The 23,159-nt window shown below is 43.2% G+C and overlaps 2 protein-coding genes across 2 annotated transcripts in view; one reads left to right on the top strand and one right to left on the bottom strand.

The window, feature by feature from the left end:
* LOC136632484 (uncharacterized) overlaps positions 1-23,159 on the top strand; it is an 83,398-nt gene that overhangs the window by 52,494 nt on the left and 7,745 nt on the right. The gene's annotated exons all lie outside the window — the stretch shown is intronic.
* Positions 503-14,653, bottom strand: LOC136632483 (nicotinamide N-methyltransferase-like). Its single transcript, XM_066607410.1, has 3 exons — positions 14,428-14,653; positions 14,051-14,258; positions 503-2,246 (listed from the first exon to the last, which is right to left on the bottom strand). The coding sequence occupies exons 1-3, from the start codon at positions 14,612-14,614 to the stop codon at positions 1,802-1,804; spliced, it is 840 nt and encodes a 279-aa protein (XP_066463507.1). The 5' UTR covers positions 14,615-14,653; the 3' UTR covers positions 503-1,801.

Here is a 23,159-nt window from a genome sequence, read left to right as displayed (position 1 = left end):
GTTAGAATCCTCTTCTATCCTACCTGGTAAAATGCTTCATATACATTAATTGGCTTCACTAGTCTGGAGACAAGCTAAGTCAAGTAGCAAATTTACTGACATTGGGGCTGATACACACTTGTGGCGTAACTCGGACTTCCATGACTATTTTTGTTACAGGATGCTTATGCGGGAATGCCATGCTATATAGACTTTGGGAGAGCTATATACACTCAATACCCTAGCCTCTTTTGAACATCTCCAGGTTAAATACACACTACGCCATATGCAATTATACAGATTCCTACAAGTAAGACATGCATTACAAACACAATTTCTATCTTCTGAGCCTTGCATATCACATTACCCTTTAAATGGTATCTTACGATTTCAAGGCCCTCAAGTGTTCACATCCACATTACAGTCTCATTTGATATCATCAAAATTCTCTCAGACTATACCTCCAGCCTTATTAAAATGAAGGAAATTAATACCAACTTTAACAGATGACACTTTTCAAGAGTTATTAGCATTTCTTTTATTTGTTTCGCCAGCAGCAAAAAAAACACATTGATACAACTGCGCATTGTTCATTAATGTTATCTTACTCTAGCAAGGTTGCAGGAAATGGGTAGGGTACCGTAAACAAATTGCATCAGAAGCTCCTGTACTTATTCTGATTTTTGGAACAGGATCTGGAAATTCCCAATTATTCAATACTTTTGGGGAGAGGTCACGGTCTCCTCTGAGAACTTGAAAGTTCCAGTTCCTTTGTGCCCCGAAAATTGTTTGGGATACTAGATAAAGAAAATTGTCAGCACCATATTAGAATATCCTGGTAGAAGTTCTATTCTCAACCAGAAAAGTGATAGCGTTGCGATGGATAGATAATAAAAAAACATCAGTGAACGAATGAAACAATGAAAGAATATTTGGTTTTCGCTTTTATTTCTGGGGGATTTTTTTCCTAACACTTTACTTTTACATTCTTTTACTTTTATTTGCCTTTTTAGAGGACATGAAACAGTATTACTATTTTAAAGCATTTTTGCCTGTCAGTGTCACACTGACAGGTAAACTATTAGGCCATGTCTCTGACAAGGCTTAATGGCCCAATGCTTATAGCAGACCAGTTGCTGACTGATGCTTAAGGTCCCCTATGCATGGGCGTTGTGGTATCCTGCGGCGGATCTCTGCCTTGGGAGCCGCCGCCCAAGAGTAGGAGCCGCAGACGGTTCTCCGCAGGTCAGCCTAATCCGATAGATAGCCTGACTGTGGAGAATCGGGGCAATTTGCAGCATGCTGCGAATTTTCAGCCGCGAGCGGAGAATCACAATGATTCTCCAGTCATGGACAGGCGGCCGGCGCTTTCCATAGCAATGCTATGAAAAACTTCAGACTGCATGATTCGCCGGTGGTTTACCAACGGCAAAATCACTGCCATGGACAGTGGGCCTTAGGCTGTTAGTGACAGCTGTAGAATTGGGATAGTAGCCTGCACTGTGCTATTTTCTTCTTCTGAGGCATGCTGTAAAAAGGTTGTGCTATAGAAGTCGTGCCCTGAATCACCATAAAAACATGTGGCAGTTGTTAAGGGGCTAAACACTAAGATATATCAGATGCAATACCAGGTGCAACCTACGAACTAAAGTGACAATGTTTTCTGAAAAATGAAGCTATAAAGCTAATCTCATACAATACCTCTAAGAATAATGTTGCCCACCCCATCTATTCTATATATTTTATAGCATTTGATTACATTAAAATATATTTTTATTGCAATAAATCAGATGTATGATTCATATCTATGAATGAGAGCAGCTTAAGGGAGTTTAGACACCAAACGCTCCTTGATAGCAGTGACAACAAAAAACTGTTTGTAATCAGAGAGATCACTTTGTATTTTTCTGTCAAGTATGTCAAGGGTGTTAATCTTAAATCTCTCATTTGCAAGGGTTTGCCTTAAAAAGCTTTCATCATAAGTAAAGACCTGATATTTGTCTTCACCAACTTTAAAATATGAAGTATTAAAACACCCAATCATAATTAGCAGCCCTCCATAGTTACAGAACGTTGTTATTCTTTGGAAACATTTTATGTAGTCATTTTGGTCTTGACTGACCACATCCAGTAACCAAGCTGTGATTATGCAGTCAGCTTGTTCCAGCACCTCCGGGTCTGTGATATTCGCTTTCTGGAGGTCAAATTTCAGAATGCGCTTAATGCAGGTTTTCAAATGTTCTTCCTTATTAAGATCTTCTTGATCACTGAAAAGATAAGATATTTTAAGAAACTGAATATTAAAATTTCCTTACTTTTATTCATGTGTACAGAGCCGTAAGATAATCATGCACTTTAGACAGCTGTTGCAAAAAATAGAACAGCTATACCACCTAATGTACATAGAGAATAATGGGTGCAACGTATGACATATGGTAGTAAGGAGGATTTAAAGGCACAGCAGAATATAAATGTCTCAGTGTTTGGGGCAGTGTGCAGATTTCTGTCAAATCAAAGACACAAATAAATGTACATGTTAAACTTAAATCCGTAATAATAAACCCTCTACCAATAATAGGCAGCTCTCGCTGAATGAATGACAGACGAGAGCTGCCTGTGATTGGCTGAGCACCTCAGCCAATCAGAAGCAGTTATTTCAGCAAGCAGGGGTTTTAATTCCCCACCTGCTGGAAGAACTTTAGTGCAGAGCCAGGAACAGCGCAGACAGGATGTGGCTGAGCCCCGGCAGCTGAAGAAAGGTATTGTTTTTTTTCTTATTTTTCACACTATTTTAGCTTGTTTTTCATGGAAGGGGTTATATTTAAAGCCCTTCCCTGAAAAACAATTAATGGGTGCTGGCAGCTAGATCCTCTAGCGCAGCTGTCGTCTGTGACAGCTGCGCTAGGAAATTCTTTATTACCTGCGGGGATGAAGAATTCATTTGCCGCAACTGTGACAGGTGCAGCAGGGAATTCTTTATTCACCACAAGGATGAAGAAAAAATATTCTGCATGTTATGTAATAAATAACGGTTGCATCTCACAACCAGCAGAACACGCTCTGCTGCATAGTTAAACACTTTTTTCATATTTTATTCATTACAATTAAAAAGATCTTACATTACAACAGAGATGAATCTCTATTGTACCCCCTTTTTTTTTAAACTCTGGTACCCTCTGAAGAAACATGTCGGAGTGCAGGTGGTAAGGTGGTCTTTACACGTTATGTACTGCTGCTTATATGCATAGATTCAATGCTTTGCATGCTTGATGTGTCATTTTATATGATTAAATGTTCGTTGATATATAATTTTGCATACATGCACTTTTTGAGCATATATTTAATTCTATGAACTAGATATGTTGCATGCCTTCCTTACAGCTGTCTGCTGCAGGTTGGAAACTCATTTCTATTGTACTGTAACATCTTTTTAATTATAATGAATAAAATATAGAAAAGGTTTTTTTTAATGGAAGCTTTGCATGCTGGCAGATGGGGTTAAAAATCCCCATGGGGGACATGCCAATGATGGACACGTGTATGTATGTATGTATGTATGTATATATATATATATATATATATATATATATATATATATATATATATATATATATATATATATATATATATATATATATTTTTTTTTTTTTTAATTTATTTATTTACACTAAAAGAGATGATTTTTCAGGGAAGAGCTTATACTGAAAGCTATTCCCTGAAAATCTATTCAGGGGTGCCAGCAGACCATTGCCTTCAATGACTTTCCAGCCCTATTCCACCCCCCTGCAGTGAATGGTTGGTGAGATCAAGTGACCGCTGAGTACTTAAAGTGGTCCCGGCCGCGGCTCGCCTCAGACACACGCTGGCAGAGATCTGGGACAGTGCTGCTGACGACATAGGGAAGGTGTTAGTGTAGGATCCAGTCTACAAGAACCCCAACGGTCCTTCTTAGGGCCACATCTGACCATGTGCATTACTGTTGTGGCTGCTGGGAGCAGTTTTGCACCCCAATTTTGTTTTTTTCATCTCGGGCTGTGCAGGCTATTACAGCTATAGCGTTGTCAGTCTGCAGTCAATTATACAGAGTATAGGGACAGTGCTGGTGAGACAGGGACAGTGTAGAATCCTCTCTACAAAAACCCCAATGGTCCTTCTTAGGGCTACCTGTGACCGTGTGCATTTTACTGTGTGGCTGCTGGGAGTTGTAGTGCATCACTATTGCAGAGGCAGACCTTTTTGCAGAGTTCCATATAATTTTTTTCGGGCTGCAGTTTGTGTTACATTAGTGCTGTCAGCCTCCAACTGTACGCCAATAATTCCATAATTTTTTAAAACCAGTCTGTGTCTGCCGTCAACTCCACGCAGAGCGTATGCCCACAGCTGCTGATAGAGGGAAAGTCATATACACGCAATATAGCCTGTATTCTTTTTCAAAAAATATTTTTAAAAAAGCTCCTTCTTACGCTACCTCTGACCGTGTGCATTTTACTGTGTGGCTGCTGGGAGTTGTAGTGCCTCACTATTGCAGAGCCAGACCTTTTTGCAGCCTTGCGTATAATTTTTTTCGGGCTGCAGTTTGCGTTACATTACTGCTGTCAGCCTCCAACTGTACGCCAATAATTCCATAATTTCTTACACCGGTCTGTGACTGCCGTGAACTTCACGCACAGCGTACGGGCACAGCCACTGATAGAGGAAAAGTCATGAACGCGCTATATAGCCTGTATTCTTTTTCAAAAAAACTTTAAATAAAAGCTCCTCCTTACGGCTACCTCTGACCGTCTGAAATTTACTGGGTGTCTGGTGGAAGTTGTAGTGCATCACTATTGCACGGCTAGGCCTGTTTGCAGCCTTCCGTATTCTTTGTTTCTGCCTGGAGTTAGTGTTACAATACCGCTCTCAGCCTCCAACTGTACGCCAATAATTCCATAATTATTTACAACACTCTGTGTCTGCCGTCAACTTCACGCACAGCGTACGGCCGCAGCCACTGATAGAGGGGAAGTCATATACACGCTATATATTCTTTTTCCAAAAAATTAAAATAAAAGCTCCTTCGTTGGGCTATCTCTGACCGTCTGAAATTTACTGGGTGTCTGGTGGAAGTTGCAGTGCATCAGTATTGCACAGCTAGGCCTGTTTGCAGCTTTCTGTATTCTTTGTTTCTGCCTGGAGTTAGCGTTAAAATACCGCTGTCAGCCTCCAACTGTACGCAAATAATTCCATGATTATTAACACCGCTCTGTGTCTGCTCTATTCGTAATCCACCATGCTGAGAGTTAGGACTCAAGGACGTGGAGGTCCAAGTGAGGGTGTGGGCACAGGCCGAGTTCCTAGTCCAGGTTAATCACAGCCGACTGCTGCGGGATAAGGAGAGAGGAAAGTTTCTGGGGTCCCAGCTTCATATCACAATTTATGGGTCCACGTGGTAGACCTTTATTTTACAAACAGAGCAGTGTGAGCAGGTCCTGTCGTGGATGGCAGAAAATGCATCCAGCAATGTATTGACCACCCAGTCTTCTATGCCGTCCACTGCTGCAACTCTGAATTCTCTTGCTGCTGCTTCTCCTTCCTCCCAGCCTCCTCACTCCATGAAAATGACACATTCTGATGAGCAGGCAGACTCCCAGGAGCTGTTCTCGGGCCCCTGTCTTGATTGGGAAAAAATGGCTCCTCTCTCACCTGAGGAGTTTGTCGTCACCAATGCCCAACCTTTCAAAAGTTTCCGGGGTCCGGGTGATGAGGCTGGGGACTTACGGCAACTGTCTCAAGAGCTTTCAGTGGGTTAGGAGGATGATTATGATGAGACACATTTGTTTATCAGTAAGTTAGTAGTAAGGAGGAGGAGCGCACAGAGGATTCGGAGCAAGAGCCGTTGGACGATGAGGTGACTGCCCCACCTGGTTTGCTAAGCCAACTGAGGACAAGTGTTCAGAGGGGGAGGCAAGTGAGCAGCAGGACAAGTTGGAAGAGGCAGTAGGGTGGCCAGGGGTAGAGGCAGGGCCAGAGCGAAGAATCCCCCAACTGTTTCCCAAAGCACCCCCTCGCGCCAAGCCACTGTGCAGAGGCCTAGGTGTTCAAAGGTGTGGATGTTTTTCGAAGGCCGTTCACCGCCTCTGGGTCGCACCACTGCCTTTCGCCCTGTGCCCCAACCTGCCACTCAGATCCAACCCCCCTCTCTGAACACAGGCACGAGCGCCTCGCGGCCTGCACCCACACCCTCACCTCTGCTGTCCTCGGCCCCATCCAGCAATGTCTCTCAGCGCAGCATCCAGCTGTCGCTAGCGCAAGCATTGGAGCACAAATACACCGCCACGCACTCGCACGCTCAAGCATTAAACGTGCACATTGCCAAATTGATCAGCCTGGAGATGCTACCGTACAGGTTTGTGGAAATGGAGGCTTTCCAAAAACATGATGACAGCGGTCCCACGCTACTTGGTCCCCAGTGGCCACTATTTTTCCTGGTGTGCCATCACAGCCCTACAGCAGCACGTCTCCCGTAACATCAATCGTGCCCTCACCAACACGGTTACTGGGAAGGTCCACTTAAACATGGACACGTGGACAAGCACTGGTGGGCAGGGCCACTATATCTCCCTGACGGCACATTGGGTGAATTTTTGTGGAGGCTGGGGCCGAGTCAGAGCCTGGGACCGCTCACGTCCTACACACACCCAGAATTGCCGCTCCTTCCTCAGTTACATTCTTGGTAAATGGTTAAGCTTTGGTCCCTCTTGCGGCAGTCCAAGAATTTCACCTTTTAAAGAAGGTCGCTACCTGGCCCTGCCAACCCTCTGCAGTGTGTGCCTCCGGTTCCTCCTCATGGCAGAAGCACTTATATATAGACATGAGGGTGGTGTCGCTATGAAGCGAGCGTGTGGCATGAGGGCAGCTGAAGGCTCCGCAGGGACACTTTTGTGTGCGCTGCGGATGCAGGCTCGTGCGGTTAGGGGGGGGGGGGGGTTGGGCAGCATGTAACCCAGGAGAAGAGGCAGCGGTTTGACCTGCACGCAGTGATTGTGCTTGGTTGCAGGTAGCGTGGTACTTAGCTAAGGTGTACCTTGCTAATGAGGGTTTGTCCGAAGTAAAAATTGTTAGGGGGGGGGGGCACACTCTTGCCGCTATTGTGGCTTAATAGGGAGACCTGGGAACCTGAAATGCAGCCCAGCATGTTGCCCCTCCCCTGCCCTATCCGTTTCTGTGGCGTTTCCATGACTTTTGTAGGTTTTCCAGATTTTCACAAGTGAAAACCTAAATGGAGCATCGGTCATATACAAAAATGCTCGAGTCGCCCATTGACTTCAATGGGGTTCGTTACTCGAAACGAACTCTCGAGCATCGTGGAAAGTTCGACTCGAGCAACGAGCACCCGAGCATTTTGGTACTCGCTCATCTCTAGTCAGGAGTATTAGACTTGCTCATTTATTGAGGAAAATGATTCAATATCATATCTGTAAGTATCAAAAGTACAATAACCTTTGTTTTTAGTATCTGGTGTGATCCCTTTGTGCAGCAATAACTGCATGTAAACATTTCCACTAATTACACAACATTTCCAAGCTTGCTCATCAGCTTGCAAGAATTGTAGCCCATTCCTCTGTATAAAACAGCTTCAACTCCTAAGTTTATTTTTCTTTAACCATTCTTTTGGAGAACAACTTGTGTGGAACAAGGAGAGGTAATAGAAATTCCTTTTACTGTTACTGATGATGATCACACAGCTTATGTTATTCAATTATAATGAAGGTGGTTACAGTTGATTTTCCAATCTGTATACTTTTAAGTCTGTAGCTTATTTATATGAATATGTAGAGTAGTGCTAATCACACTATCCTCACTGCAGGCAGAGATGGTATTGGATGTAGGTGATAAGTCACGTGATTCGGTCCTGATGTGTCATGGGAAAGCGGGCATTAAATAGAGATAAAGTAGGGAGAAATCTCAGCATCAAGCTGTTGCCCGACAAGTATTAGATTGAATGTTACACTGCATGGAAGTGATTAAATACACAGTGGCTCCAGAAAGTATAACAGACCCTTTCAATTTTTTTACATTTTGATATGTAGTAGCCTTTTGCAAAATAATTAAAAAAACAAGTTTTTTCCCATCAGTCTGCACTCAATATCCCATAATGACAAAGTAAAAAGAGAGTGTTAGAAATTTTTGTATTTTTTAAATGAAAAACTAACATTTTGTATTGACATAAGTGCGCAGACCCTTTGGTATTACACTTGAAATTTAGTTCTGGGGGCTTCCCATTTCTCTTGATCATCTCTGAGATGTTTATACACTATTATTGGAGTCCACCTATGGTAAATTCAGTTCATTGGATAAAATTTTAAAATACACACCTCTGACTACATAAGTTCTCACAGCTGACAATTCAAAATCAAGCCAGGAGGAGGAAATAACTGCTCGTAAGGCCCTGTTCACACAGGCTGCAAAATTGTGTGAATGCATGAATGTGAAGCCCATGATTACCAATGGGTTCATTCACATGGTAGATGTTTTGTAGCCTGAAAGAACCCATGGGATACACATACATGGATTTTTGTAGTGCTACAAATTCCTGCAATTTTGTAGCTCATGTGAATAAGCCCTTAGGTCTCGTTCACGTGGGCAACATGGCATCACCACAAGAAAATTGCAGTGATATCACATCATTGGTCTGTGTAATATCTCTGTGGCTTCTTGTTGTGATACTGCAGTTTTGTAGCCCACATGCAAGCATTTTCAGGGGGGAAGGAGGAGGCTTGAAATATAAGCAGTACCCCCAAAATAACCCATAGCTGAAGAAAAAAAAAAAAAAAAGAATATATCACCTTAGAAGCAATATTCAGTGCCTCGCTGCATCTTCTTCCTGGTCCCCAGCACTGTTCTTCATCTCTTCTGGCCAGGAATTGAAAAATCCCCACCTCCTGGAAGTGCTGTCTGTGATTGGCTGATGTATAGCCAATCAGAGACAGTGTTCCATGGATGGCGGTGATTGGTTCACTGATCGATGGCTGTGATTGGCTAAGCATCAGCCAATCAGAGACATTGTTTCCAGGAGGTGGGGGTTTTTCAATCCCCGGTCAGAAGAGATGAAGAATAGTGCCGAGGACCAGGGAAGAGGATGTGCCCGGGCTGACAGCATTTCTACGGTGATGTATACAGTTTTTTTTTTATTTTTGCCTACAGCTAGGGCTTAGGTTATGGCTTTGACAGTAGGGTTTCCTGCTGTCAAAGTTGCATCGCACCGCACGTAAATCGCATGTTTGTGAGATGTGATGCCACAGAAAGGAAGGCTCAATAGGGAAAAATAGGCTACAAAACTTCACAAGTCACGTGCATATCGCAGGACCTGTGAGGTTTTTGTATTGGGATGTCGCATGCTACAAAATATCGCACGTGTGAATTAACCCATCGCAAACCATGGGCTTTACATACATGCAATTTGAAGTATTGTTGCAATGCCTCAAAATCGCCCATGTGAGCAAGGCCTTAAGCTCAGAGATAGGTATATGTAGAGGCACAGATCTGGAGAAGGCTACCAAAAAATTTTACTGTACTGAAAAGTCCCAAGAGCTCAGTAGCCTTCATAATTAATAATAATATTCTTTATTTATACAGCTCCAACATATTCTGCAGTGCTTACAAAACAGGGGAGAACAGATACAAAAAACAAATGATGCAAAAAGCACGGTTACATCTAAATTGATGGAAACAGTAGGGGTGAAGGACCTGCTCCAACGAGCTTACATAGTACAAATAATGGGTTGATACATAAGGTAAAAGGGCTGGAGATTTGCAAGGCATGGCGAGGTGGAGAGAGTGTGGGATGCTATACACATAGACAATGGTCAGACTTAAGCTGTGTGGTGGCTGAATTGGTATGACTGCAAGGTGCGGTTTCTTGTATCTAGCTGAGATTGCAATCAGTAGGACAGGGAGCATGTTATCAGGCGAAGTACAAAGGGGTTTGGTTAGGGGGATATGGTATGCCTACCTGAAGTGGTGCAATTTTAGAGCACGCCTGAAGTTTTGTGTGTCAGGGATTGCCCAGACAGTTTTTGGTGGCACATTCCAGAGAACTGTTGCTGTTCTGGAGAAGTCTTGGATTCAGAAATGAGAGGTTCATATTAAAGGGGCACTATTTTGATTTTGTTAGTGGAGCAGAGGGTGCAGGCTGGGTGGTGGATTGAGATGAGCGTACAATGTAGGGCGGTGGGGGGCTATGGAAATCTTTGTGGATGAAAGTAGTGAGTTTAAATGGAATTCTATATTTGATGGGCAGCCAGTGCAGTGACTGGCACAGGGCAGAGGCATCCGAGTAGTGGCTGGATAGCCTGGCTGCCACATTCAGGATGGATTGGAGGGGGGGGGGATGTCTGGTGCAGGGAAGGCTAATCAGCAGCCAAGAGTGGATGAGGGCAACAGTGAGCATTTTTAGTGTGTCCACGCTGAGAAAGGGACAGATTCTTGCAATGTTCTCGAGGTGCAGCTGACATGTTCAGGTGAGAGATTGGATATAGGTGGTAAAGGAGAGATTAGGTTTGAATGTAACTCCAAGACAGCGGGCATGCTGTCTGAGAGTTATGGTAGTGCCACACAGTGAAATGTAGATATCAGGATGAGGTTCGTTAGTAGAGGTCGGAAACACCAGTAGGTGAGTTTTTGAGAAGTTCCATTTTAGGAAAAGAGAGGACATAGTATTAGAGGCAACGGACAGATAGCCGATGGCGTTCTGGAGAACTGTTGCTGTGATGTTACGGGAGGAGGTGTATAACTGGGTGTTGTCAGCATAGAGATAGTACTAAAAGACAAAACTTCTTATGGTTTGTCCAATAGGGGCTGTGTAGATAGAGAAGAGGATGGAGCTAAGGACCAAGCCCTAGGGGACCCCAACAGCAAGGGGAAGAGGAGGGAGGTGGAGTCAGCAAAGGAGACACTGAAGGAGTGGTCGGATAGGTAGGAGGAGAACCAGGAGAGTACAATGTCCTTTAGTCGAATGGAGTGAAGCATACTGAGGAGGAGTTTATGGTTAACAGTGTCAAATGCTGTGGAATGATTGTGGAGGATCAATAGGGAGTAGTCGCTGCTCAATTTGTCAATCAGGAGTTCGTTTGACAGTTTTGTAAGAGCGATTTTTGGAGAATGTAGAGCACAGAAGCTGGACTGTAGGGCATCAAGAAGACAGCTTTCTGAGAGATAGCTTATAAAGCAGGAGTAAACCTGGCATTCTAATAGTTTGGAGATGAAGGGGAGGTTGGAGATGGGTCAGTGGTTGTCAGCATTGGTTGGGTCAAGAGTCAGTTTCTTTAGCAGTAGGCATATGATAGCAAGTTTGAAAAGGAAGGGAAAATAGCAAAGGTCAGCGAAAGGTTAAATATAGTGGTGAGATGGGAAATACCAACTGGGGAGAGGGTCCAGAGGAGGTGTGAGGTGAGAGGGTCGCTAGGTTAGGTGGTGAGGTGAGCAGAGGAGCCTTTTTGCTCTATCATTGGTCTGAGTACAGAGAGTGAGCAGGAGATAGATGTAGTACTGATGAGACTAAGTTTGGGGCTAGTCTGAGATTGGGAGGTTTTTTCCTGCTGGATGTTTCCGATTTTCTTTTTGAAATAAGCAGCCAGCTATTCCGCACTGAGATCCATCACTGGGGGCTGCAGTTTAGGGCTGTGAGATAGTGAGGAGATGAGAGAGGTGAAGTAGACTTGTTTGGCATGGTGGAGGGCTAGGTTGTAGGTTCTGAGCATGAAATTTGAAGTGGGGAAAGTCTGCAGACGTTTGCAACTTTCTCCACAGCCGTTCAGTACACCTAGAGCACCGCTGGATGAAGCGCATTTGGGGTTTACATATAATAAAAATTTGAAACAACCAGGACTCTTCCTAGAGTGAGCCAACCCTCCAAAGTAAGTAATTGGGGGAGAAGGGCCTTGGTAAGCAAAGTGACTAAGAACCCAAGGGTCACTGTGGTTGAAATCCAAAGATGTTTGCAGATGGGAGAAACTTCCAAATGGTCAACCATCACTGCAGTACTTCATCAATCTGGGTTTTATTTCAGAATGACCAGGAAGAAGCTTCTACTCAGTAGAAGACACATGAAAGTCCACCTATAGTTTGCTAAAAAAAAAAAAAACACTTAAAGGACTCTCAGACTGTGAGAAACAAGATTCTCAGTATTTTTTATGAAACTAAGATTGAAATTTTTGGCCACAATTCTTTGAGTTATGTCTGGAGAAAATGAAGCACTGCTCATTATTTGCCCAATACCATCTCCACAGTGAAGTATGGTAGAGGCAGGATCATGCTGTGGGGTAAGACTGGTCATGGTTAATGGGAAGCTTACTGGAATTGTATATAGAGATATTCTAAAAGAAAACTTGCTCCAGGGCACAAGGGACCTCAGACTGGGCAGAAGGTTTATCTTCCAATAAGACAGGGGTCCTAATCACACAACCAGGACAACAAAGTAGAAGCTTAGGGGCAACTCTATGAATGTCCTTGAGTGACCCAGCCAGAGCCCTGACTGGAATCCAATCGAATATGTCACAGAAGGGGAAATATAAAAACAATCACAGAAAATGGCCATATACTTACTGACTAGGGAGGGCAGATAGCTGCATCCCCTCAGCATGCAGGCAGCAGACTACCAAATGTGGGAGCTAATTACACCTATGAGGGACATCGATGAGACAGCCACTCACACAGCTTCTGTATACTCCCACACAGAGTGGATACAAAGTGTCAAACCTTCTAATACATGTAGTCCACCATGCAGACCAGCAACCTATTCATGACGCCATAATAGTTCAGTGGGTTGCCCTGCACCTCAAAAAAGAACCACATTGGTACTGCCACCCTGGGCACACATGGCGTTTTAAAGTCGCAGTGCATGTGAATAATAGATAATAAATGCAAGGTATTAGTTGAATTTTGGCCAAGATACCTCAGCTCACTAACTGCATCAAGGTCTCTTGCTTATAGTGAGTCCCTACACTAATATAAAAATGTCACAGAAGAGAAAAAAGAAAAACATAAAAGCAACCACAGAAAATGGCCATATACTTACTGACAAAAGACGCATTCAGACGACCGTATATCTCTCTGCAGGGGGTGGAGGCTGGAAGAGTTGGGAGCAGTGCTCTTAGCTCCCGCCCCCTCTCTGCCTGCTCTCCACCCCCTGCACTATTTTCAATGAGGAGAGGCGGGACAGGGGCAGAGCTAATTCCCAAAACTTAGCCCCGCCGCCGCTCTGCCTCCTCTCATTGCAAATAGTGCAGAGGGTCGGAGAAGAGGCAGAGAGGGGGGGGGGGGGGGAGCTCAGATTACTGCTCGTCTGAATGCGCCCTAAAGTGGGCAGGTAGCTGCATCCTCTCAGCATGCATGCAATCGAACATCTTTGGAGAGACCTGAAAGTGGCTGTTCACAAACAGTCACCTTCAAACCTGACAGAGCTTGGGAGGATTTGCAAAGAAGAATGGCAGAAAAAACCCAATTCCAGGTGTGCTAATCTTAGATAATCATACCAAGAAGACTATAGGCTGTAAGCGCTGCCAAAGGTGCTTCAACTAAGTACTGAGTACAGGGTCTGAATACTTATGTCAATGCAAAATGTTAGCTTTTCATTTAAAAAAAAAATTATACAGCTTTCTAACACTCTCTATTTTTATTTTGTCATTAAGGGGTATTGAGTGTTGAATGATAGGGAAAACTTTCTTTTTTTAATTTGCACAACGTCATAACATTACAAAATGTAAAACAATTAAAGGGTCTGAAGACTTTCTGGACTCACTGTATATAGCAGATATCCGAAGCGTGAGGCAAGCAATTTGTGCAGTCCTGGAAAAATATGCTTTTGCTGGAGGGGGCTTTAGAATACTCATCTTCATAGATTAGTATTCCAACTATAGGATTGGTGGAGTACAATTGCTGAGACCCTCACTGATCCCAAGAATTGGGGTCATTTCTATAGGAGAACCAGAAATTGCCAAGTACAAGCATTCAGCAATCTTCAGTCTCCCACTGAAATTAATGGAGTGGCTGCATACATGTATGACTTATACTCTATTTATGCAAAGTATCTTACCTGGAGCAGTGAAGTTCTTTCGCATAATCGTGTGCGTGAGACCAATCAAAAGCCCCAGTACGCATGGCCAGCCACTTGTTGAGCTCCATAATGCAAGTGTCGTTCAGTTTTAGTATTGTAATGTCTGGGTAGCATTCACAGACTTTATATAGCTGATGAATAATGGAGCCAATGCAAAAATCATAAGCAGTTTTTCCTTTGAAATTACCTACAGAGAAAAAAAAAAACAAAGAATCAAATTATTATCGGTAGTCAATGAATTGTTTTGAGATCATACAAGTCTCCACTGATGTCTTATAGTCTGATGTTCATAATTAGAATTTATGTCTATAGACAAAATGTCTCCTATGAATTAATCTGGAATTGTAGAAACAAACCTGCAGCCAATGCATCATGTATCTTCTTCATAATGAAATTTAAAGTCTCTTCTCCAAATATAGTTTCTCTGTCACATGAAAAATAAGTTTGTAGAAAGCTCCTGGTGTTTATTTCATGCTTATGGTAGACTTTTAGCTTTGGCATATCAATTTTTTCATGGCAGAGTTTTGGCTTTGGTGCATCCATTCTTTTGTATGAAAGAATTCCTCTTCTAGCAGCGAGTGGTTTAAAATGTGCCTTCATGAGCCTTTTATACAGTATCTATATATTTACAAGGCTAAACTATCACCAATAGGGAAGCAGTAAGGAGGTTGTATTATGTATTATTTAAAATAATATTTACAATTGCCTTAATCCCTTCGTGACAAAGCCTGTTTGTGCCTTAATGATGGACTAACTTTTCATTTTCTTACATCAAAGCATGCCTAGAACCATAACTTTTAATTTTTCTGCCAACATAGCCATATGAGAGCTTGTTTTTTTGTGGGACAAGTTGTATTTTTAATGGCATCTTTTTTCGGTACAGCTAATGTATAAATTTTATTATTTTTATTTTAGAGAAATTGGGAAATAAAAAGAAACTCTGATACTTATTTTTTTTTTTATTTCACTTTAATGGTGTTCAGTGTGCAAACTAAATAATGTGATTATATTATTTTCTAGGTCAGGAGGATTCAGTTGATACCAAGTTTATATAGTTTTTTTATGTTTTGCAATTTTCATACACAACAATAATTTTTAAAAAAGATTTTATGTTGCCACCTTCCAAGAGTTATAGCATTTTCAATTTCTTATTGATGGAGCCCTATAAGGGCTTATTTTTTGCAGGATGAACTCTTGTCTTCGTGTAATCAATTTTTTGGAACATGTGTCATTTTGATTGCTTTTTTATTTTGCTTTATTATTTTTTTATACATTTTTAACTCTTTATTTTTGTCCCACTAAGTGACTTAAATATCACCCTATTTTATCATTCTTATAATACATTACTGAATACATTACTGTATTATGTATTAAACATAATACAATACTGAAGTAAAGCAGTGTATTAGATAGCCTATTAAGCTCAGCCAGAGGCTGGCTGATCCAGAGGTCATATTCAAGCTATATAACAACCTATCGGGACCCTGCAATCACATTACAGGGTCTAATGGGTGAGAAATGGAGCCAATTCCCTCTGTCAGCGTTTTACATGCCACGGTCGCACTGACTGCGACATGTTAAGGATTAAACAGTGGGGATCCATGGTTTCTTTTGAGTCCTTGCTGATAAAGCAGGTTCCAGGCTGTCATCTGACAGCCGAGCGCCCGCTCTCCTTAGCACAGGAGACCCATGGCATGCTTTTGATGCAGCCTCTGTCAAAAGACAGTGCATCAAAATTAAGCCTCTAGATGGCTACCGTCAAATGTATGGGCCGTCATTAAAGGGTTAAAGGCACAAAGAAAAACACTAACCACTAAGAGAAATGTAAATTTAACTGATGATTCTAATTAACATATATAAAGAAAAGCAAAGAAGAAATTATGATATGAGCAACTTATTGCTAAAGGGCTGCAGGTGACTGTTAGCATACAGTCATGCTATATTTCTGCTGTAGCACCAGAAACTGAGTCTATATACACCGGATAAGGGCCAGAATTAGGGGAAAGGAGAATAGGTAGAGTCACAAACAAAAATTAGCAGGAAAGTAATATAGCTCACAAAGTCAAGGGCGTATATTACGTATAAAGATATATAATGTAAGTCAATTTTATTAGAGTATAAAAAGCTTGAAAAAGGCTCTCTTGGGGCCAAAACGTAGCTTGCCTTTTAAAAAGAAAATTACCTTGGAGAAATAAAGATTATGGTGTTTTTATGAAAACTCTGATGTGCTGCCACTTTTCTTATATACAACATATAAGAGTATGTTATAAAATAAAAAACGTACATGCTCACCTCCTGCTGTACGCTACGTCCATCCATCGCTGCTCTGGTCTTCTGTTAACATTGGCTGCAGTGGTGATGTGGGTGGTTTACCCATGTGAAATCTGCAGCCAATGGGAGTCCGGAAGGGACATCATCAGTGGCGTCCTGTAAACCTGCTTCAAGCCTTCTACATTATAAGCCCATAAAACAGGATTAGGAGATAACACCAGACCTTCTGGCCAGGTGATATCCGCTGTCAGATGCTATGCTGGCAGAGCACTCAAATGGTGATCCAACACCACAGTGAGTATATTACTTTTTTATATAGCTTGGAACACAGGGAGCCGCAAACTATAAAAAAGTAATGACTCTGAACTCCCTTTAATATTAGAAAATATCTATCTATACAATACAAAGATAATCTCCACCTAAACTATAAAAATATAAAGCACTGTCACATGTAATGGATTTAGGCTGTGGTTTTATACCTAAAAAAGCCAGAATAGGGAATATTATTTCTCCAAGTTTACAGTCATCATCACACACTAATGTAAATATCTAAATGTCTCAATGGGTCCAATAAGTTTGGTGTTTTCAGATGTAGAACCTACAATTTTCTGAAAAAAGCTATTGTTTGCTCTTCTAATTCTAATACCCAACACTGTCCTATTCAATCACTAATCAATTCCAACTCTACCAGGGGTAGTCTGGGCCAGGATGCAGGAAGGCATAAGCCCCCTGGGCTGGTCCATTGACAGATGTTTGGTTCCGCCCAGATTTTCTGCGCCAGCATCTAATTTCAGACGCTATTCTTACTGCTTTAATGACTTGCAATGTGCTCAGGTAAAAGTGGCAGCAACAGAAGTGAGGACCTTAGGCAGCCCTGCATTCTACAGGACCGCAGAGACTGCCGAGGTCAGGACTTTTAGCATTCAAATGTAGGCTGTGCAATGACGTCATTCTATCATGTCGTCTGCACTGGCCCATAGAAGGACCTTCACTTGTCAAGCTTTAACAATTTTTTTTGTTATTTAGGAGCACTATTAGTATTAAAGCAGCATAATTGGTATAGAGTAACTTGATATCACTGGGTACACTCTTACTATTAAGGGTGCACCTGAGGGAACTGTTACTATTAAGAGGGTTCCTAGGGGCACTATTACAACTAAGGCAACACCTAGGGACACTATTGCTACTAAAGGAAGACATGTGAACTCTTGTAATTTGGAGGACGCCATTACTATTAAGGGGTCTCTATAACTTTGTAAGGGTCACAATGGTGGGTACTAAATGGGGTGCTATTACTGTGTGAGAGCAACAGAGGGAAATATTACTATGGCCTGTGGTCTGTTTTAGTGACGGGGGTCACTAAAAGAAGCTATATTACCATTGGAGCAGTAATCAGCCTTATCTTTTAGGCACTATTTTTATTACTAACTGGGGAGCTACTAACTGCCACTGTTGTTTTTCTGAGGCAATGACTGTTTGGCACCATAATTTTGGATAAGAAATTATAGTAATGACCAAGTATATGCACTGTACCAGATGAGACATAAATGGTGAAAATGGGAGTTAGCTAAACTGGTGTCACAGCTGCTATCACTAGTGCTTCAGGCTGAACTTCAGAATCTCCAGATCATTAAGCGACGAAGTCAGCACTCCTGGACTCCAACATAAACGTACAAAATTCTCTTTAATCCTCCATGAAAACCGCTGCTACGTTTCGACCTGTGTTAGGTCTTTGTCAAGCATGCAGTATAATGATACAGCACATATCTATATACCAGCCCACCACCAATCAGATGCCAAAAACAATTATATACAAATAACATACATGTGTGTATATGAAGATGGAAGGGGAAGGCTCTCCGCTGCACAGCTCCCATCCAGTGATGAACTCCTTTAGACGCCGACATCTCCTCCAAACCGGAAAACTGCCCTGTATCGCACGTGACCGGCCGTGTATACTAGTGGATACAAATAGCTTGAGAACACGATCTAAAAATTTCTACGCATTATTAAATAAAGAGCCACGACCCGATATTATGGGACGACCAGGGGGATTTTGCAAGTTTTTATGGACCTTAGGTAGAGTATACAACACTGGAAGGACCGGATGTTTGGGGCACAGAAACTTGGCTAATTTTGTATCAATGATGTTACATTCAAAGGCCTCACCAACATCCTGAATCAATTGCGACAGATATTGTTGGGTGGGGTTGGTGTCAAAGACCTCGTACACATCAGCATCAGACAGTTGAGATAATATCTCCTGATGGTACTGAGTAGTGTCCATAACCACAACCCCACCCCCTTTATCAGCAGGTCTAACAGTGATGTTACGATCATTACTCAAAGTGACCAAAGAATTATATTCAGCCCTAGTCAAATTACCACACACTTTCCTCTTGCAATGTTCCTTCTTCAGATATTCAATATCCTTAAGAACCAATTGAGCATAGGTATCAATCACTGGATCAACTGAAGGGGGAATAAATGTACTCTTATTCCGTAGGCCCAGTTCCTCAGAACGAAATCCTGGGCCAATGTTTCCACTACGTGTAGATGGTCTACCATGAAAAAACTTTTTCAGTCTCAATTGTCTGAAGAAACATTTACAGTCAAGATTAACCGAAAACCAATCAGGTGTGGAAATTGGTCACCCGTGCCAGGCGGCGCTTGATTTATTTGCATGCGCTGGAACTGAGTACTAAATGTAGTGTTAAAACATTGGGTAGTGATTTAGGCTGATCGTGCGATGTACGTAGCGAAGTTCGCGCTTGCACACTAGCAAAAATAGGATACTTATGGTCATGGGCATTAGGTAATCTATCTTCCGGTAGTGCATCTTACGCTTGCGCATTAACAAATATGGGATATCTATGGTCATGGACAGATAGTAATCTAGTTTCTGGACATGCGCAGTGCGATCTGGCTGTATAGTAGGGGTATGGGCATGGAGCTGATTGGTTGTATGGACTCTGACACGGCCGGTCATGTGCGATACAGGGCAGCTTCCAAGTTTGGAGGAGATGCCAGCGTCTAAAGGAGTTCATCACTGGATGGCAGCTGTGCAGCGGAGAGCCTTCACCTTCCATCTTCATATACACACATGCATGTTATTTGTATATAATTGTTTTTGGCATCCGATTTGTGGTGGGCTGGTACATAGATATGTGTTGTATCATTATGCTGCATGCTTGACAAAGACCTAACACAGGTCGAACTGTAGCAGCGGTTTTCATGGAGGATTAAAGAGAATTTTGTACGTTTATGTTGGAGTCCAGGAGTGCTGACTTTGTTGCTTAATGATCTGGAGATTCTGCTGTGGATGGGTCATTGAGTCCAGACCCAAATTATAAGAAGTCTGTGCACCCATCTGTGTTTGAGTATTCCCCCACTAGGTGGTTTATTGTGGTGTGCTGCAACCATTTCTTACATTCAGGCTGAACTTCAGACCTCAGCTGGCTATGAAGCCCCTACATAATCCTCTTCTCACAGACTAGACCACACAAATTATTTACTTGTGCATTATAACAACATTTTACAAATTGCAAGGGTTACTTTATAAAACTTTTCTATAGACAGTAACATGACAATGGGGTATGCAGGTCTCACAAGGCAATAAAGACATTGTGAATCCTTCATTTGGTGGAGGTCAAAGGGGGTGACTTATTATTTGCATAGTGCCAACTAATTCTGCAGCGTTTTTAAGAAATTTGTTTATCTAGCAAGAAGAAGGATGGAAGGCTGAGTTGACCTTGAGTTGGCTACCTGAACCATGCAAGAATTGCACCCACAACCTTCAGGTCGTCAGCGAGACCTTAGGACTGCATTCTGCTGCCTTTAAGGCCTCCTTCACACGGGCGACAAAGTCGCGCGATTTTGTAGCATTGCTATGATGCTACAAATCGCATGTATGAGAAGCCCATGGGTTTCCTATGGGTTCCTTCACACATGAGATGTTTTGTAGCATGCTACAAAATGACACACAAACCTCGCAGGTCCGGCGATATGCCCGCGACACGCAAGGTTTTGTAGCCCATGTTTCTCTATGGAGCCTTCCTCTCTGTTGCATTGCATCGCACGAAAACGCGGTTTTCGTGCGATGCATGCAACTTTGACAGTAGCGGATGCTACAAAGTTGCGTGATTTTGTAGTGTCACATGCGACTTTGTAGCGCTACAAAATCAAGGTATTTCTGCGAGAAAATCGCAGCGATATCGTACAGTGCAGCGATGCGATATCGCTGCGATTTTCTCACAGCGATGCGGTGTCGCCCGTGTGAAGGAGGCCTAACACTCTGTGCCACACAAGGCCTTTAGCATAAAGCTAAGACATAATGCCTTAGACCCAGGTAGACCGTTTTGAATGTCCTGTATTCAATCTTGTCCCCAGGTGCAGTGTGGTGCATACAGGCCACAAATTAATTTCTGCACTGGCTGTTTTAGATGTTGCCTGAAATAGTGGCAGGAATTATAATAAACTGGAATTCAACAGGAACTGAAGCTCTGAGTAGTCTCTCAGGGTACAAACCTTGTAATGCACATTTAAATTAGTCACTGAGTAGTCTCTCAGGGCACAATTCTTTGTTTCTTAAAACTCAACTTCATCCATGATGATGGATATAACTATAAACAAAATTGAATTAGTCTCTATATTGGACAGGTGGTTGTCCAAAATTTCTCCTTTGTGTGTCTGATGGTAGGTATATGGTTTTCTTCTATGATATCAATAGAGGAGTCAAACTCTGGTTGTAATCCTGTATTTTGGGTGGTATGATGTGGCATTGTCATCGCCATTAGAGATGAGCGAACGTACTCGTCCGAGCTTGATGCTCGTTCAAGTATTAGCGTGTTCGAGATGCTCGTTATTCGAAACGAGCACCACGCGATGTTCGAGTTACTTTCACTTTCATCTCTGAGACGTTAGCGCGCTTTTCTGGCCAATAGAAAGACAGGGAAGGCATTACAACTTCCCCCTGCGACGTTCAAGCCCTATACCACCCCCCTGCAGTGAGTGGCTGGCGAGATCAGGTGTCACCCGAGTATATAAATCGGCCCCTCCCGCGGCTCGCCACAAATGCATTCAGACATAGCTCAGGGAAAGTGCTGCTGATGCTGGAGCTGCAATAGGGAGAGTGTTAGGAGTTATTGTAGGCTTCAAGAACCCCAACGGCCCTTCTCAGGGCCACATCTGACTGTGTGCAGTACTGCTGAGGCTGCTTTTTGCAGTGTTGCACTTTTTTTTTTTTTTTGTATATCGGCCGTGCAGAGCATTGCGTCCAGAGCATTGCGTCCTGCAATAATTTTACATAGTCCAGGGCCAGTAGTGGTGAGGCAGGGACAGAAGACATATACAGTCTATATAGGCAGTGGGCTTTTCCAAAAACATTTGGGAAAAAAAGTCTATTTGGGCTGCCTGTGACCGTCCTCAGTGTACTGCGTCTCTGCTGGGGGAAGTTGTCCTAATTCATACGCAGCCAGCTAAGTGTTACAGCAGGCTTGCGCAAAATTCTTTCCTGGCTCTGTGTTGCCTGTTACATCACCGCTGTATTCCTGTCCACAGTGAAACAGTCTGCAGTAATTTTACATTGTCCAGGGCCAGTAGTGGTGAGGCAGGGACAGAAGACATATACAGTCTATATAGGCAGTGGGCTTTTCCAAAAACATTTGGGGAAAAAAATCAATTTCGGCTGCCTGTGACCGTCCTCAGTGTACTGCGTCTCTGCTGGGGGAAGTTGTCCTAATTCATACGCAGCCAGCTAAGTGTTACAGCAGGCTTGCGCAAAATTCTTTCCTGGCTCTGTGTTGCCTGTTACATCACCGCTGTATTCCTGTCCACAGTGAAACAGTCTGCAGTAATTTTACATTGTCCAGGGCCAGTAGTGGTGAGGCAGGGACAGAAGACATATACAGTCTATATAGGCAGTGGGCTTTTCCAAAAACATTTGGGAAAAAAAATCTATTTGGGCTGCCTGTGACCGTCCTCAGTGTACTGCATCTCTGCTGGGGGTAGTTGCCCTAATTCATACGCAGCCAGCTAAGTGTTACAGCAGGCTTGCGCAAAATTCTTTCCTGGCTCTGTGTTGCCTGTTACATCACCGCTGTATTCCTGTCCACAGTGAAACAGTAGTAGTGGTGAGGCAGGGACAGAAGACATATAGAGTCTATATAGGCAGTGGGCTTTTCCAAAAACATTTGGGAAAAAAAATCAATTTCGGCTGCCTGTGACCGTCCTCAGTGTACTGCGTCTCTGCTGGGGGTAGTTGTCCTAATTCATACGCAGCCAGCTAAGTGTTACAGCGGGCTTGCGCAAAATTCTTTCCTGGCTCTGCTGTGCCTCCAACCACAGGCCAATAAGCGGCACATTTAATTACAGCGTTCTGTTTCTGCACTACTGGTAATACAGCATGCTGATGGGTAGGGGTAGGCCTAGAGGACGTGGATGCGGTCGAGGACGCGGAGGCCCAAGTCAGGGTGTGGGCACAGGCCGAGCCAGTGCGGGGGCCAGGGGTAGAGGCAGGGCCAGACCGAATAATCCACCAACTGTTTCCCAAAGCGCCCCCTCGCGCCATGCCACCCTGCAGAGGCCAAGATGCTCTAAGGTGCAGCAGTTTTTCACAGAGACGCCTGACGACTGACGAACAGTGGTGTGCAACCTTTGTCGCGCCAAGATCAGCTGGGGAGCCACCACCACCAGCATGCGCAGGCATATGATGGCCAAGCACCCCACAAGGTGGGACGAAGGCCGTTCACCGCCTCCGGTTTGCACCACTGCCTCTCCCCCTGTGCCCCAACTTGCCACTGAGATCCAACCCCCCTCT

Source organism: Eleutherodactylus coqui, chromosome 6 (assembly GCF_035609145.1).
Source record: "Eleutherodactylus coqui strain aEleCoq1 chromosome 6, aEleCoq1.hap1, whole genome shotgun sequence".
Classification (NCBI taxonomy): Eukaryota; Metazoa; Chordata; class Amphibia; order Anura; family Eleutherodactylidae; genus Eleutherodactylus; species Eleutherodactylus coqui.
This window is presented reverse-complemented; position numbering and strand designations above follow the sequence as displayed.